General features: G+C 48.9%; 1 protein-coding gene across 1 annotated transcript in view; it reads left to right on the top strand.

The window, feature by feature from the left end:
* Fxyd6 (FXYD domain containing ion transport regulator 6) overlaps positions 1-12,709 on the top strand; it is a 25,399-nt gene extending 12,690 nt beyond the window's left edge. The window contains exons 2-8 of the mRNA XM_028783783.1: positions 5,862-5,921; positions 6,516-6,554; positions 6,658-6,732; positions 7,527-7,563; positions 8,714-8,763; positions 9,165-9,214; positions 11,533-12,709. Of these exons, the coding sequence (XP_028639616.1) occupies positions 5,867-5,921; positions 6,516-6,554; positions 6,658-6,732; positions 7,527-7,563; positions 8,714-8,763; positions 9,165-9,193 (285 nt within the window). The 5' untranslated portion in view covers positions 5,862-5,866 and the 3' untranslated portion in view covers positions 9,194-9,214; positions 11,533-12,709. The remainder of the gene's footprint in view (positions 1-5,861; positions 5,922-6,515; positions 6,555-6,657; positions 6,733-7,526; positions 7,564-8,713; positions 8,764-9,164; positions 9,215-11,532) is intronic.
* Positions 12,710-16,471: the final 3,762 nt, after the last annotated feature.

Here is a 16,471-nt window from a genome sequence, read left to right as displayed (position 1 = left end):
CCCAGCTCCAGCAGCGATGATGTAATGGAATCCCCAGCTCCAGCAGCAATGACTTCTTAGGTTTCCCATCCCAGCCAGGCAGGTCTTCAGGGCTGTAAGCAGGGGTTCAGGGCCACAAAACAAGACATTTTAATATGCATGTTGAGACTTCCAGAACAATCTGGAGCTTCCCTCTTGGCCCTGTTCTCTTCTGTGTAGCTTATTCCCTTACCTGAATATTCCTCCATCCATGTTCCCTAAGCTCTGGAATGATTACTATGCTCCCTAATCTTTGTCCTCCAGCCTCAGCTGAGCTCCAGGCTGCCCAGTTTCTACCCTGTAAGGAAGAAGAAAGGAATTTGAAGACTGGAATGTCAGGAGAAACCAGGGTCTTACCACTGAGGGAGGAGAGGTCAGAATAGAATTCCTTGGTTAACAGAGACAAAGGCATCTGTGTCCCCTCAAAGGCTCCGTGTATGTAGCTAGTCACTGCACTCCCAGACAGTGCCAGCTGTACTACCGATGTGATCTTTCAAAGTGGTCCGAGTGCCAAGAGGCAGCCTTGGAGGAGACTCAGGCTGAGAGGAAACTGCTGGTGTAGTCCAGGCCCCAGCAGCAGCTTGGAGGATAGAGACTCGGCTACTTCTCAAATTTATAACAGTGTTTCTTTCAGCACTCAGAAACTTGATCGCAGATGTTTGCTTTAGAATACAAGGACAGGTCTTCACTCCGGAGCTTGGCATTCGAGAGTCTCCACAGTCTGATGCCAACCATCTTATCGGGATTCTCACTACCCACCCGTCATGCTTTACCGAGATTGGATTATTCACTGTTTTGGAAGGTGTCTGGCACTAGAAATGAAAACACTGGGTGGGTTGCTGTCACTGTCCCCTCCTATGTCACACACATGGGTGGACCCAGCCTCATTTTGATGCTTTCTAGAAAGACCTTACAGACAGCCACTGTTGAGTGAAGAGCCATGAGATTCAAATTGAACTTGGTATGAATGTTTGCTGCCCCTTCCTTCCAAGGCTCCCTCTCACTGCTCCCCCGCCCCCTTGTCTATCAAGATCCCATCTGCTCTCAAGGTTTGGCTGAAATGTCAGCTCCTCCATGGTCACTTTCAGATCTCGTCATACTGTCCTTCTTACTGATAATAGCAGATCTTTGGTCTCAAAACCTGTGCCTCCTTGGTAGCTGAAGCAAAATCTTGATTGTTTAACTATCCCCTGCAGATCTAGAATTCATGTCCCTCTGAAGGATTTAACTGTGGAATGAATTACCCTGAGCTGAGCATCTGTGGAACTGACTGTTGAAGGTTCTTAGGAGTGATGAAGTGGATGGATGGTCACTATACCTGGTAGTCTAGAGTCCTTGATATGGATGGCTCTTTTCTTCTCTAGGAGGGGCTCTACCTGCCCAGTAACTCCTCTGCTGTAGGCTGAGAAGCCCAGACTGTCCATCCTCCTGGCGCCTAAGACCCAGTGTTCACTTGAAGGTCCCTAAAAATTGGTTTTATTTTGTTTTACTTATGAGACAGAGTCTTTCCAGGTATTCTGGCCTGCCCTAGAACTCATGGCAATCCTCTTGCCTCAGCCTGCTGATGCTAGGATTGTACAAATGAGCCACCTTTGAGGGCTTTTAATGTCAGTTCTGTCCTCCTTCCAGACTACTTCTGAGTCTGGTCTCCTCTGACTGAAGCCCAGATATAATTTAACTATGGAACTTGAGATGAAACTTGATCTGGAAGTAGCAATGCATTTGACAAAAGGGAAGGAAGAAAGAAGGGAAGGAGAAAGATGTTACACACAACAGGTACATATAACTTACTTCCCTCCTTGAACAGTATATTTACACCAATGACTGAGAATCTCAGCTTTGTTGTCACAGGGCTTGGCTTGCCACACACAGAGGAAGAAAGATGCTCTCCTAACAGTTACTCCTCTCTACGTACCAAACACTACCACCTAGAACTCAGGAACCAAAATAAATCTTCCAACTAAAATCCTATGAAATCAAAGTAGCACGATTAATGTAAAGTGTAAACTAAATTGAAACAGAGCTTCTGAGAGAGAACACCAGTAGGAAGCGATGCCTACTGGACGCCAATAAGCACTGAACCAGCTGGATTAGGAGCCAAGCCCATGACTTCTTCATTAAACTGAGGACCCTTGAGGGAGGCTAATCTGGTCTTATGTTGGTATTGGCCACTCTCAGTCCCCACGGAAAAAGAAAAGCAAGGCCTCAGAATTTCCCACAGATTAAAACAAATTGGAGCTCACAGTCAAAGACTACTAAACCAAGGTAGTATGTGTGTGTGTGCATGCATCCATGTATGCATGGTGTGTGTGTGTGTGTGTGTGTGTGTCTGTTTGTATGTGTGTGTGTATGGAATCAAGAAAAGCCAAATCACTGTTCATAAACCACAGATGCCACAAATCAATTTATGCTCCCAGGAATTCAGGATTTTAAAGGAAAGGTCAAGCAAGGGCAGTGGTATCAGGAGCCTTTAATCCCAGCACTTGGGAGGCAGAGGCAGAGGCAAGCAGGTCTCTGTTAGTTCGAGGCCAGCCTAGTCTACAGAGTGTGTTCTAGGACAGCCAAGGCTACACAGAAAAACCCTGTCTCAAAAATCAAAACAAAACAAAAGAACAAAACAAAGAAACAAAGGTATAAAAGCAAACAAAAGCCAAGAATTCAGGATTCTGAAATTAAGAGATACAGAAAATAAAATAACTGTGAAGAAAACGTTGAAAGGAAACAGGGAGATCGTACACATGAGTGGGCAAGACTAATGAAATGACCAAGCTGTTAGAAAAAGAACCAGCTAGAACATACAGCAATAATGTAATCATTGAAATAGGAAATTAAGTGGATGAACGGAACAGCAGATTAAACACAGTTAGAGGGAGAAAAGAAATAATTCTGAAACGATTACCCAGCATGTAGAATAGAAAAGCAAGGAAGTCGAACATCTGGATGAGGAGCCTGATGATTTGTAGAACATAACAAAGATGCCCAGTGCGTTTCCAAGCCTTAGTCTAGGAAGACAGAGTAGGATGTATGCAGTAGAGGAAGTATACATCACTTACTTATTCCCAATGAACGTAAAGCAAGTGTCTTGGAAGCCCAGTGTTAAAGCAGACTCTTCAAAACCATAGACCTCCATTTAAAGCCAATAATAAGTAATTGAAAACAAATTTGCGTACATGTGTGTGCACATGTATGTATAATCATTGTTTCTCTACCGTATTTCACTGACTCAGTCGGTGCACTAAAGCAAGAGATAGAAACCATCTGTGCTAATTAGAAAGAGGAGACAGCACTCAATCATTTGCCAAGTCTGTCTACAGAGAAAACCCAAAGGTGCACAGGTAAATTATTAGAAGTGAAAGAATTCTTAAGATTACTGTATCTAAGACCGATAGATAAAAACCAATTGTTTTGCCCCAGGCTACACAATGCGCTAATGTTTAAAATAGCAATATAATTTACAATATACCAATGGATCAAACAGCTATGTGAAGGTATCATGACATTTCACGAGAGACTATTGACGAGGCCTGAGAAATTAAAAGCTTTATGATTCTTGAGGAATTGGAATCAGGAACATGCCAGTTTCACCCAATCCCACCCACCACCACCCCCCGTAGGTTCATGACAATTCTTGTGAAAATTCCAAAGTCTTAAGTGGTATTGAGCAACAGACTCCTGTGTTTGAGTATATGTCCAGAAGAGCCACACTCTCTTAAAGGATGCAGAGAAGGAAGAGATGGAAGTCTCTCTTACAACACAGCAAGATTATTAAAAAGCTGTAGTAACAGATACAGGATTTAATGAGTTACCTTAGCCCACAGGGAATACATCCCAAGACCACGTAGATGACTGACATCTGAAACCAACTAGGATTCCACACTAAGTGTACTGTTTTCTCTACACTATTTACTTATGATAATGTTTTAATGTGTAAGCTAGGCACAGTAAGAGTTTAATAGCAACATGTAGAGCAATTACATAAAAACATACTATAAGCACAATTCTTAAATACGGTTTTCCCCTAGTGTTTTGTATTTTATTTTCTTGCTTGAAACACCTTACAACTTTTTTTTTTTCTTATTTGAGTCTGTGTCTGTTATGTTAGAGAGGCTTACTTAAACACCAGGACAGTGATACAGTTGTGCCATCATTTCCAGGCTGCAGTGTGAGACCGGCCAACAGCCTAGCCATATTTCTTTAAAAAGGAAACCAAGCGGTAGAGTGCTTCATTCACAGTAAGTATTGTTTGGTGGCCGTGTTTTCTGGTGTCCAGGAAGATGTCTGGAGTTTGCCTGCTAGCCAGCCAGCCTCCTTGAATCAGAATCAGTCAGCTCCAGGCTCAGTGAGAGACCCAGTCTTAAAAGATAAAAGTACAGAGCGGTTGAGGAAGACATCTGAAGTTGACCTGTGGCTCCACATGCAAGAGACATGCGCCTGCTCAGACACCCAAACACTTACATATGCGCATGCGTCTGTTTGGACATCCAAACACATATGCGCATGCGTCTGCTCAGACACCCAAACACTTATGCGCAGAATCACACTAAGCAATGTTAAGGGATATCTGGGTCAAGCATAGTTTTAAGACGAGCAAGGTGCATGCTCACACAGCAGGCGGTTATTTGACACCTACAGGACTCTGGCTGGAAATGGTTCTGGATGAAGCTCTGCTGCCCCCTGGTGTCTGACTGGTGAATGGCAGTAGGGTCGCTTATGAGACTGCAACTGTTCAGGCTGCAACCAGGCTTAACCCTACATGGAAAGGATTAAGCAGCTTTGGGCGCTCCTGATTTGTGTTCTTCTCCCTTCTCACTCTGTACTAATCTTCTGACTCTGAGAGTGACAAGGGTAACCCCACTAATACATGTCCTTGGGTGGAGCCAAACCGACCCTACTGTTGGCTCTGCCATGTGTCCCATCGGAGTCTCTCACCTCATCACCAGGAATCGATGAGACCCAAAGAGAGCGCTCAGTGACTTCCGGAGGAGGAGAGACTTGGGGGTTGATGCTCAGAAACCTCTGTTCAGATTACCTTTCCGCAATTATCATCTTTGGGAAATTGGGGCCTCTAGGGGAAGCTGAGAAAACAGGAAACAACAGGAAGGACTCGTAAGGTCATATATGGGTTTGCTATAGCGTTTGGGGAACAGAAAGAGTCCATGCACCGCCTGATAGAAACACTAGGGGCTGGAGAGATGGCTCAGAACTTAAGAATGCTTACTGCTCTTCCAGGGGACTCCAGCTCTCAACCGCCTGTAACTTCAGCTCCGGGAGATCTGTTGACCGGGTCTTCTAACCTCCTTGGACACCGGCACACATACATACATAGACACACGCTCACACATAAAATACAAACATATCTTAAAAAGACTTCCTGGCGGGCTGTTGACTGTGGGAGCTGGACCCAAGGCCCCACATCTTAATAAGGCTGAGGTGGCCCAGAAGGAGGACACTGGAGACATCTCCAAAGCCCTTGGGAAGTCAAGGCTTCTGCCCAGAAGCCCCACGCAAATGAGTCCCTGAGCCATCGTCTGACCTGGGCCCTGTCGGTCCCTCTGTGAAGGGCATTTACTGTCATCAAGTTTCTGTTCCAGGCCTGCAGTGTGGACCTAACACCGTGCCTGTTAAGTGTTCTGACTCATCTGGGTTGATAGAATTGACCACGCAGAGCTCTGAGCATCTGATGAGAGCCTGAGAGGGTGGCGTCGGTCCTGGTGACTTGAAGTAGCCTCAGGTCACATAAGCTCCCAGTACTGCTGAGGCTGGGATGAGCCCCAGCAGGGTGATGGCTTAAGGAGGAAGGTTTTCTGTCACTGGAGTAATATCTTCCTTCTTTCCCCCTCCAGACACCATGGAGACGGTGCTGGTTCTCTGCAGCTTGCTGGCCCCTGTGGTCCTGGCTAGTGGTAAGCATCCTTTAGGGCCTTTCTGCGCCAAGCTGGGAGACACAGCCCTTTTTGGTAGTAAGCTCTGGCCCTTTCAGACATTCGGGTCAAGAGACCTTAGGCAGCTTTAAGCATCTGGTCAAGGGCTCTTACTGTCAGCAGAGGAAAAACATCCTAGTTCAGATGTCCCCTGCATCCCCCCGACTACTACCTACAAGGGTTCAGCTACCCATCTCTTAATCTCTCCAGGTACCTGGGCTCCTGTGGAATTGTAGCCTAGACTGAAATTAACCCATCCTGACTTGATATGCAAGTCATGAGTCTTCCCTGCCCCTTGGTCTCAGTTTCCCCATTTGTCACTAGATGACAGTAGACCTGGCCTTTTGGAGTAAATGACAGGAATGATGTGAGCCCGGGACCTCAAAAGCTCTGAGTCATACCTGCCCTAGATGAGGACCCTAAGCCCAGCAAGCCTGTCTTCTGTAGTCTCCGGTATCTCTGCCCAGTGAGTCCCCGTCACAGGGACCCTTTTGTGGGGACTGGAGGTTATGGGGCAGGTGAGAAGTCACAGGGAGCGTGGCTGCCATCCTCTTGACTGTGTTGTGTCGTTCCCAGCAACCGAGAAGGAGAAAGAAACGGATCCTTTCTATTATGGTGAGTGAACTCAGCAGCCCTGGGGTGTGGCCTCACCCAGGAGGGACAGGCGTGTTCTCCCGGCCCCGCCTCTTCCCCACTCTCACCTCTGGTCTCTTTGCAGACTATCAGACCCTGAGGATTGGGGGATTGGTGTTTGCTGTGGTCCTCTTCTCCGTTGGGATACTTCTCATCCTAAGTAAGTCTGTCCCTTTTCTCGATAGCTGCCAGACAGATGGGGACAGGAAACAAACCTAGCTATTTTGTCTGTGGGAAAGGAGATACCGCTCCACGGCATCTCCAGGATCAATACAGGGTTGGGCATCTAGTAAATGCTCGGTAAAAAGGAAGGTGAGCCCAGAGGATGGAGGTGAGAACAGACACAGCTAAGAGCAGGCTGCATCCTTAGAGCAGGGGTTTGGCCATCCCAGGAGTCAGAGGCTGTTCTCGCCATGCTCCTAGGAATGTGTCCCTGTGCATTTTCCCTACATGAGCTGTGGTGTTGAGTGTATGTTTGCTCATGGTAGGAAAGGGCAAAGTTCATCATAGTCGGAAGGCATCATGGAGTAGCTTGGTCCATAGTACCAGACATATGTGGCTTGTTCACATTAGGACAGACCAGGAAGCAGAAAGCTCAGGATATAACCAAAAGTGGCTACCACCTCCAAGACCTGCCCCAACTACCCACTTTAGTTAGTTCTGCCCCACCTCCCAAAGATTCTCCCTCCCACAAGCAACACCCACTGAGGATCAGGTATCCAGACCCAACTACTGTTGGGGGTGGGGAGGCTGCATTCCATTTACCATGTCAACCATAGCACCTGGCCTCAGTTGACCCAGGGGTGCTTCCGGCAGCAGTGTAGGTGTCCTGTGTCTGGCAGTGCCTTTGTCCTGTACAGACTCACAGTAGGTCTTCTGTGTCCAGGCCTGGAGCCTGACCTCGAACTGACAGTGTCTGGGATCGTGACCTTGGATGGTTTCTTTGTGTTTCAGGTCGCAGGTGCAAGTGCAGCTTCAATCAGAAACCCAGGTAAGGGTGCTGGGGCTGTTGGACAGGGAGAGGCCCATGGAGTGAACCCTGTGGGTGTTCTTTTGTCTCAGAAAGAGAACGTGGGGAGCTGGGGACTTCCAAGTGATTTAAGAACAAAGCAGAGGGCACAACATGGAGGAGCATCGACAGATGTAAATTCCTGGGTAGGAATGTGCTGGAACCTTGTGTAGAGGCCCTGGAGACAGCAAGGCTTCCTAGGAGAGAAGTAGAGCAGATACCTGCTCTGAGGTGCAGGGCTGTTTCGGGAGATATTTACGATCAGCGGCACCCAATCTTGTTCTTAACTAGCCGCCATCTTCCCAACTAGGCAAGGCCTATGACCACGAGCGGTGGCGGTGTACTCGGCTCAGGCCGCCAGCTCAGCCACCCATGAGATGCCAGCATGGGAGATAGCTCTGCCAATCTTCCACGCTGTCTCCACAAGGCTGGGCTGAGCCCAGATCACCCCGCCATCCACACAGTACCCGGTAGAAATGAGACTCTAATGTTTAAAGATTATCTAATAGCTTTATATATTTGGTAATGTTCAAATAACAGGAAGCCCACACAATTAGAGGTGTAACCCAATACTCAACCTAGATATATCAACTACCTTTGACTGCTAGAGAAACGCCCACGTCCACTGCCATGTCCCCCTCTCTCTGGTCCTTGCTCCCTTTCCCACTCCTTCTCTTCTTCCTCCTCTTCCTCTCCTTACTCCTCCCACCTTAGCTCCTCCCAACTTGCGGGGAAAATATGCTGCTAAACAGGGCAGGGACATTGGGCCTGTTTCTCATCTTCTCCTGAGGCTCTGTGCATTGTGTAGACACCTGGCCTCCTTTCTACACGAGATAAGTTATACCTCGTTCATTAAAACAGCCATGGTGGTCATGGACCTCAGAAGCCAGAGTCAATGGCAGGCACACCCAAACCCTACCTTGGGGCAGACACTGAAGGGTACCCATAATTCTCTGCTTCTGTCCAGATCAGTCTGACTTCTCCAGTCACCTTATGCGTCCCATGGTAGAGTGTTTGAGTCCTTCAGGGGGCTTTGGAGGGAATGGGGTCCTGGGCTCTGCTTCAGCAAAGAGAATGAGGGATATTCTGTTTGCCCTGGACTTCGGTGACAGTGTGTCTCTGCTTGTCATAGGGCTCCAGGTGACGAAGAGGCCCAGGCGGAGAACCTCATCACCACAAATGGTAACTGCTGTGAAAGGGTGCTGGGAGAGGGTCTTCCCATGGCCTTGGGGGTGGGGAGGGACTGGACTAGGTGCCATGAGCTGCTTTGGGGTTTAGCAGACTTGCCTCTGAGGTACCAGGAAAGGGTTCTTAGTATGCGACTTAGCACTTCATCCACACCAGACAGGTGGTGGTTATTGTATGCAAAGCACCTGCTTCCTGCCAGGGAGAGCCCATCTTTCCACGTGTGTTAAGCCCCATGAGGTAGCCGTCGTCACCTAAGTTCTTCTAACAAGCCAACGTCAAGGATTGGCAGGCACCACATCTTGGTGACTCTAAATCCTAGTATCAGCCATAAATGAGGGTTCAGCATGGAGCACGGTGAGGGGCCTCACACTGCATCAATCCGCCTTCTCTTCCAGCCGCGGAGCCCCAGAAGGCAGAGAACTGAAATGCGGCCTCCAGCATGAAGGTAGATGCTCGGTGCTCGGTTTCCCACTGCCTCACCACGGTCTTCAATGAGTCTGGGCAGGGGCATCATGCTGACTTCTTCATGGCACTCAATTTTTCTTATCAGTCTGTTCTTACGTGTCTCTCAGAGGTGGGGGAGGAACAGTGGACTGCTCAGTGACAGACATTGAGGTCTTTATCCAAACACAGCAAGCACAGGGAATCAGGGCTTCCAACAAGGCTTGCGGTCAGGCTTGTATGGTACTGTCCCAGCTACCACAAATACACACCACACACACACACACACATCATACACATACATACACACCATAAACACACACCACACACATACACACCACACACATACCACACACAAACCATACACATATACACCACACACATACAAATACACAACACATACACATCATGCACATAAATACACACACACACCATACACACAACACACACACACCACACCACACACACACCATACACATATATACCACATACACACCACACCACACACATACCATACACACACACATACCATACACACACACACACACCATACACAATACACACACATAGCACACACACACCATACACACACCACACACACACTATACACATATACACCACACACACACCACACCACACACACACCATACACAATACACACACATAGCACACACACACCATATATACACACACCACACAAACACACACATCATACACACCATACACTACACACACACACACACACACACACACACACACTGTACATACACACACCAAACATACCACACATATACCACCCACATCCACTCCCCCACCCCACGTTTGTTATAAAACTCTCCAGTACTACTGGACAGTAGTGAATATAATTTATGCCCCTCCCAGTCCCTGCACCTCCACTGTCCTCAACACTCAGGGCCCACCATGTTTTCACTTCCATTGCTCCCTGTAGGGTGTGCCAGAGAGTACATAGTGACTGAACAAAGTTTCCAGCCAGCAGGCCATATAGGAACCTTCTGGAGCCACCAGGACATGCAGAGCCAGCCCCACTTATAACGGGGAAGACTGCAGTCAGAGAAAGCCATTCAGATCGTGTCCTGGTTAGGGTTACTGTTGCTGCAATAACACAACATGCTCAAAAACAAATTGGGGAGGAAAAGGTTATTTGCCCTAAGCCTCCAATGTTGAAGGAAGTCAGGACAGGAACTCCAGCAGGAGTTCACACCACCATACACACCACACACACTATACACACACACTATACACACACCACCATACACACACTCCAGGAACCTGGAGGCAGGAGCTGATGCAGAGGCCCTAGAGGGGTGCTGCTTGCTCTTAATAGCTTGCTCAGCCTGCTATAAGAAAATAGAACACAGGACCACTAGTCTGGGGTGGCGTCACCCACAATGGGCTAGACCCTTCCCCATCAATCCCTGGTTAAGAAAATGCCTTACAGGTTTGCCTGATCTTACGGAGGCATTTTCCCAGTGGAGTCTCCCTCTTCTCGATAACTATAGCTTGTGTCAAGTTGACACAAAACTGCCCAGCACAGACAGAAAGTGACAAGATGGATTACTAGCCTGAATGCAGGCTGTGGCTAGGATCACCCAGAATACCTTCTCAACTGTGTCCTGGATGGCAGACTCTGGGATAAACAAGAAAGACAGTTTGTCCCCTTACTTCTTCAGATTCCACACGATAAGGTATAACAACCAAGTGTATAACTTTAGCTAAGTTGTAAGTTAAAGGAAACCAGGCGTAGAGGTCCAGACCCGTAAAGCCAGCCCGTGGGAGATAGAGGCTGGAAGATCACAAGTTCAAGATCAACCCTGGCTAACTGTGAGTTTGAGGTCATCCTGGCCTCATGGACCCTGTCTTAAAACCAAAGACAACAAAAAGCTGTCTGGGCCATGGCTAGTGCCTTTGCCATGACCTGTATAGTACTGTCATGTACCTGTATAGTGTTTTAATTCCTTTCAGTGCCTGCATCTCCACAGGACAACCCCAGGCAGCAGAGCAGGGCTCACTTCATCTTTGGGATGGGTATCTTTGAGACAAGTGACCTGTTATGCAGGGGTCAGTCAACAGCTCCAGTCTAGGAACACACACACACACACACACACACACACACACACACACTCCTCCATCTGCCTTCCCTGCTTCTCAGCCTTGTCTGCTCTTCACTGGCCTGGAGGTTTCAAGGGCATGCCATAGGTGGGATTTACAGGCAAAGGGACTACGCTGAGAAGATGGAGAGAGGACGAGATATGGGTACCAGAAGGGATCTGGGGTTATCATGTGAATTCTTTACCTCCACAGCCTCGAGAAGCCAAGGCCAGCTACCCGATACTTCAGAGGTTGATGTCGAGGCTTGAGAAAACAGACTACTTATACCAGACCTTTCCCCGGAGAAGCCAAGAACGAGTGTTCCCTTCGCCTCTCCCTGCCCCCACTAACCCCAGTCCTGTGTTAATGATGCAACACTCTCAGCCCTTCCTCTCACTGCAGCCGGGCTCTGGACCCTTTCTGTGCCGTGTCTGTGCTGTGTCTGTGTGTGTCTGCTGACTGTGCTCATTCGTGGATTTCATTGTTTCTGTGAACTGTGTACTTCCTCTCCCATGCTGCCGTCGGCACCCCGTGACCTCCATCTCCTCTTGCTCTCTGGAGTCTCCTCTGTCCCTGTGGAGGCCCAGTCCCATCTCTCTGGATTCAGGCTTGAGGGAGAGTTAGTTGTAACCAGGACAGGAGGCCCCAGTGGTCCTGGGGCTGAGAAAGTTCGTACCATCTTCATCGTTGTTCTTTGTGGACTCTCAGAAGAAACTTGCTCCAGATTCCACCAGTTTAGAAGGTCTGTTTGCAGCTGGAGATTCAGATTGCTTTCCTGCAGGCTCTGCCCTCCAGGGCTCCTTTTCCTTTTAGGGTGCCCACTGTAGAGTCCCAGTCTGCCCCACCCTTTACGGAACACCCAGGAATTCTTGCCTCTGGGGAATGAATTCCTCATTCACCTTCCGAGCAATAATCCCACAGGCTCTGGAGCCCTCCTGCCTTCATCCAACTTCCCTGCTTCTGAGACGTCAATTTCTAGCCCAGTTCATCTGACCCTCTAAGTCTAGAGGACCGCTTCCTTCCCCGAAGCTAGTCTCTGACAGGAGATAGGCAGCGGGAAGGGAGGAGGTGGCTCTGTCTTGTGTGGATCCGGCAGACTTTGCCGTTTCGTATTCCTGCCTGTCAGGGGTCAGAGTGGAGAGAGATGGAAGGGTACAGGGGCAGCGGGGCTTCGGGTCAGAGAACCACAGGGTATGCACAGCCTGGATGCAAATGCCGGAAGTCAAAGGTTACCAGAGTGGAAACTCACACCGGAGCCTGCCCCACCTGCCCATTGTGTTCCCTTGGAAACTAACCAAGCCACACTGTGTCCTGGGACTGCTGGTCTCTGTCTTGTGATCTATCCTCTGACAACAGAAAAATAAATAAATAAATACAGCATTGTTTCCTAGTGGCTCTGAGTGGCTTTTCTTCTGAGAGTCTGAGGGTTTGTAGGGCCCTGGGGAATGTGAAGGACCAGAGAACCCGTCCCCAGTCAGAGGGAGGAAGCCAGGACTGAAGGATGCTAGGGAGGTGCCAGGCAGGTTAGGCCTCTTTCACGAGGGGCTTCTAGAGCCCAGCTTTGAACCTCCCCCTCCCTTCTCCTTTCTCTCCTTTCTTTGCTCCCTTTTTTTTTTCAAACAGGTCCTTTTAAACAGTCCCAGGCTCTCCTCACAGAGTAGAAAAGAGGCATAGGAGGTTAGTTATGGTCACAGTAATGGAGACATTCCCATCGAGGTTGGTTTGTTCTTAAGTGCTGTTGGCCAAATAAACACAGCTGCAGGCAGGTTCCTTTTGAGAGTAGCAGCCCACCCCTGTGCACAGCCCTGTCACCAGCCTTCTGTGTGTTTTGGGTGAGACACAGCTCCTAGGGAGGGAGGAATAAGCCTTATTCTAACCCGAGAATGACCAGAATTTCTTAAGAGTCTCAATAGAACCTCAGTAGCCACTGTGAGGATTCTGAATTGCTTCCAGCCTCGGAGCTGAACCACGCAGGCCTGGGGGAGCAGGTGAACTCCATCCTCTTGCTAGCTATCCCAAGACCTGCTTGCTTTATTTCCCTCTTACCTCTATACTTGGTGTGTCTTACTTCTTGGGCTCTGAAAAAAATGGGAGCCTTAAGCAGGGAGCAAGTTTAGTATTATCAAGCCAGGGATGGCAGGGGTTAAAATATGCCTGGTCACATGGGGACTTGTTAATGAAGTGGATGAACTCTGTTCAAGGCACATTCATGCATCAGGGAGTTCATGCTTTGAAGATGACTGAGACATTGAGACGCCTTGGACACGCAAAGGATTGTGGGTACTGTGCCAGCCATTACTAAAACCAAAGCATTGAACTCTAAAGAAGTCCGACAAGATGTTCTGACCTTCCTCTGTCACACTAACACAGTGCCTAAGGCTTGGCAAGGTGTCTAGAAGCACCCACTTAGTTTGTCTGATAGCTTGACTTTATTCAGAGATCGCAGGATAGTCTTGTTTTACAGATTTTCTCTGATACTCCTCAAGGCTGGTCCAGGCCACAGCAGCTGCAGGGGAATTGGGGTGGATCCAGACAGTGTTTCCAGGGCTATGTGTTCACCACACAGCTGGTGTCTGGAAAGAGCTGTGTCAGGTAAAGGGTGGGGAAGGCACGGGACATCTCGTGGCTTCTGAAATCTCGTCTGCTCCATTCCCTTTTAGGACGTGACCTAGCTAGCATGCACCCGAGTCTGTGTGCTGAGGGAGCTCCTATGAGCAGCCAGTGGTGTGGAAACCAGACCCAGAGATGATGCCTGAGCATCAAACCATACAGAAAGACATCTACCAAGTTGTTGCCACACCCAGGGTGTGGGGATTCTCGTGAGCCCACTTCCCACACTCATATCAACACCGCAAGGTGACAAGGGTGGGCAGTGCCAGACGCTTGCTCAGCCTCTGATACCTGATGCTGCTTTTCTGGTTTGTTTAGTTTTTCTTTTTCCTTTGAGACAGGGTCTTAAATAGCCCATGCTGGCCTCAAACTCAAAACAAACAAGCATACAGCCAAGGATGACCTTAACTATCCTGACTCTGTCTCCTTAGTTGGGGTTACAGATGTGCACAACCACAACTGGTTTTAGGGGCGCTGGTGTTCATGCATGGTGTGTGAGCTCTTTGCTGACTGAGGTACAGCCCCAGTCCCTGCCGTTTGGCTTAATGTGGCAACTTTACTTGATTGGCTAGGAAAGCTACTGTACTATAAAGGGACAGTGAGTTGCTTGTTCTCAGTGACCTTGAGGGTTCTTCATTTTTGACCACCGGAAGACCTCCAAAGATGTTCAAACCTTCCTGAAAGCCGCTGCTGCTCATTCTTAATGTCACTAACCTGTCTCCGAATCCCCAGATGCCGCGAGCCTCAGCCTCTCGGGTGTTCTGTTTGTTCATATTTTTCCTTACAGGTTGTAGAGCAGAACTGGCCAGGCTGTTCTTGGAAGAGGTACAGAGGCAGAGAGCAAAACTGAACTATAGCAGAAGTAGGAAGAGGATGCCAGGCTGAAGCACATCCCAAGGTCAAGGGGCTCTGCCCCCGCCCCACCCCACTCTGGAGGCAGGGTTCTGCCTTCCTAAGGCTGGAGGGCTGGCAGGTGAGGAGAATTCTCCAGCTCAGTCTGGTTCTCACCTTGTCCCTGGCTGCTCTACACCCCCTCCCCCAGAGCCCCGGGGAGAGCAAGAAAGGTCAGGTGTGTTTGCCCAAGCCAGGGGGAGGAGCTTTGAAAATACCTGTCTTCAGGCCATAAAGAGGAGGGAAATGGCCATCTATTGCCATTTGTGTGATTTCATTGCTGTCACCCCTAAGCTCCTGCCTAGCAGAATCAACCAGTTTAGGCCAACCACCTGCTGATTTTCTGGAGCCAGCCCCAGTTCCACAGCCTTGAGCAACAAGAGATCTCCTGCCAAGAGGTGACGCTGTCTTTAATGTCCTGAAGGATACTGGACAGAATGAGTGGATCTTTCTGAAACAGCCCCTGCCTCAGAGCCTGGACCCTTCTCTCCAACTGTGTGAGCGTCAGCTCCTACTTCTCGTCACTTTTCTTCTTTCACTATAAAGTCCTTGGGGTGGGTTAGGCCTCCTGCTAACTTTGGGACTCTGAGAAAGCCACCAAAGCCGGAGTATCCTCTACTATACATGATGCTATCCAGTGTGTATATCCTATATTATACACTATATATACCATTTAAGTAATATACTATTACTTCCCTGAGTTATAGTGATATAACAGGCATAAGAACACACTGACATTTCTACAGGAAGACATCATGTCATTGGTACTAGCATCACTGGTCATTCAGGAACTACCACCTCATTGATAGCAAGACCCCTTAGACCTAGACTCCAGTCCTGACTTAGACACATGTTGCCCACAGTCCCCACTCTGTGAAATAGGGATACCACAGCCTGCTTGCCTGTGATGTGAGGAACAGCAAAGCAGGTCCCTGGAACTCTCCAGCACCATGAAACCGGTAGAGTCGTTGCCAGGTGGGGAGAGCCAGACCCAAGCCTCAGTGAGTGAATGTGGTGATGTGTGTGTGGAAAAAGTGTGGTTTGTTCCCTGAGGTTCTCCAAAGGCAGGGGCCACGAGGAGCCACTAGAAACACCTCAGCTCCAGGTCAAGGCCAGGAGTGAGTTCTGAGAAAATCAAGAAGGCATTTCTCTCCAGGGTGTTCTCTGTGTAGGAGGCTGGACTAATGGCCTTGTCCTTGCCATAACATGGTGACCTTGACTCTCAGAGGACATTGCCCTTTGGCAACTCTCAGGAACCCTGTGCCCCACTGCTTGGGCCATCTTGAAGCCAGCACTGAAGGACTGGATCCTATGGGGCCCACCTCCTCCAAGCTCTTGCCTTATAAGACCCCAGTGGCCTGGCACTTGTGGTCACAGCAGGAGACAGGGCCAGCATTCCTCAGGGTTTGGGACCTCTAGCTGACACAGATGGAGATTACAAGGAGCAGCCACATCCCTGCTCAGCATCCCTGGGGACCATATCTTGGAGAATGGGCCTGAGCTCGAAGTCAGAGCTTTCTTGGGGCTTTAGGTTTTTTGCTCCTTTGAGGTTCCTTCGAGGTACGAATCACCGTGAAGGCAATGATGCTAGGCCTGAAGTTCGATGCTCTGGATTCTGTCTGGAAACCTCACAGAGACCCGGGCTGCTGGG

The sequence above is a fragment of the Grammomys surdaster genome, unplaced genomic scaffold (assembly GCF_004785775.1).
Source record: "Grammomys surdaster isolate TR1022 unplaced genomic scaffold, NIH_TR_1.0 1164, whole genome shotgun sequence".
NCBI lineage: Eukaryota > Metazoa > Chordata > Mammalia > Rodentia > Muridae > Grammomys > Grammomys surdaster.
This window is presented reverse-complemented; position numbering and strand designations above follow the sequence as displayed.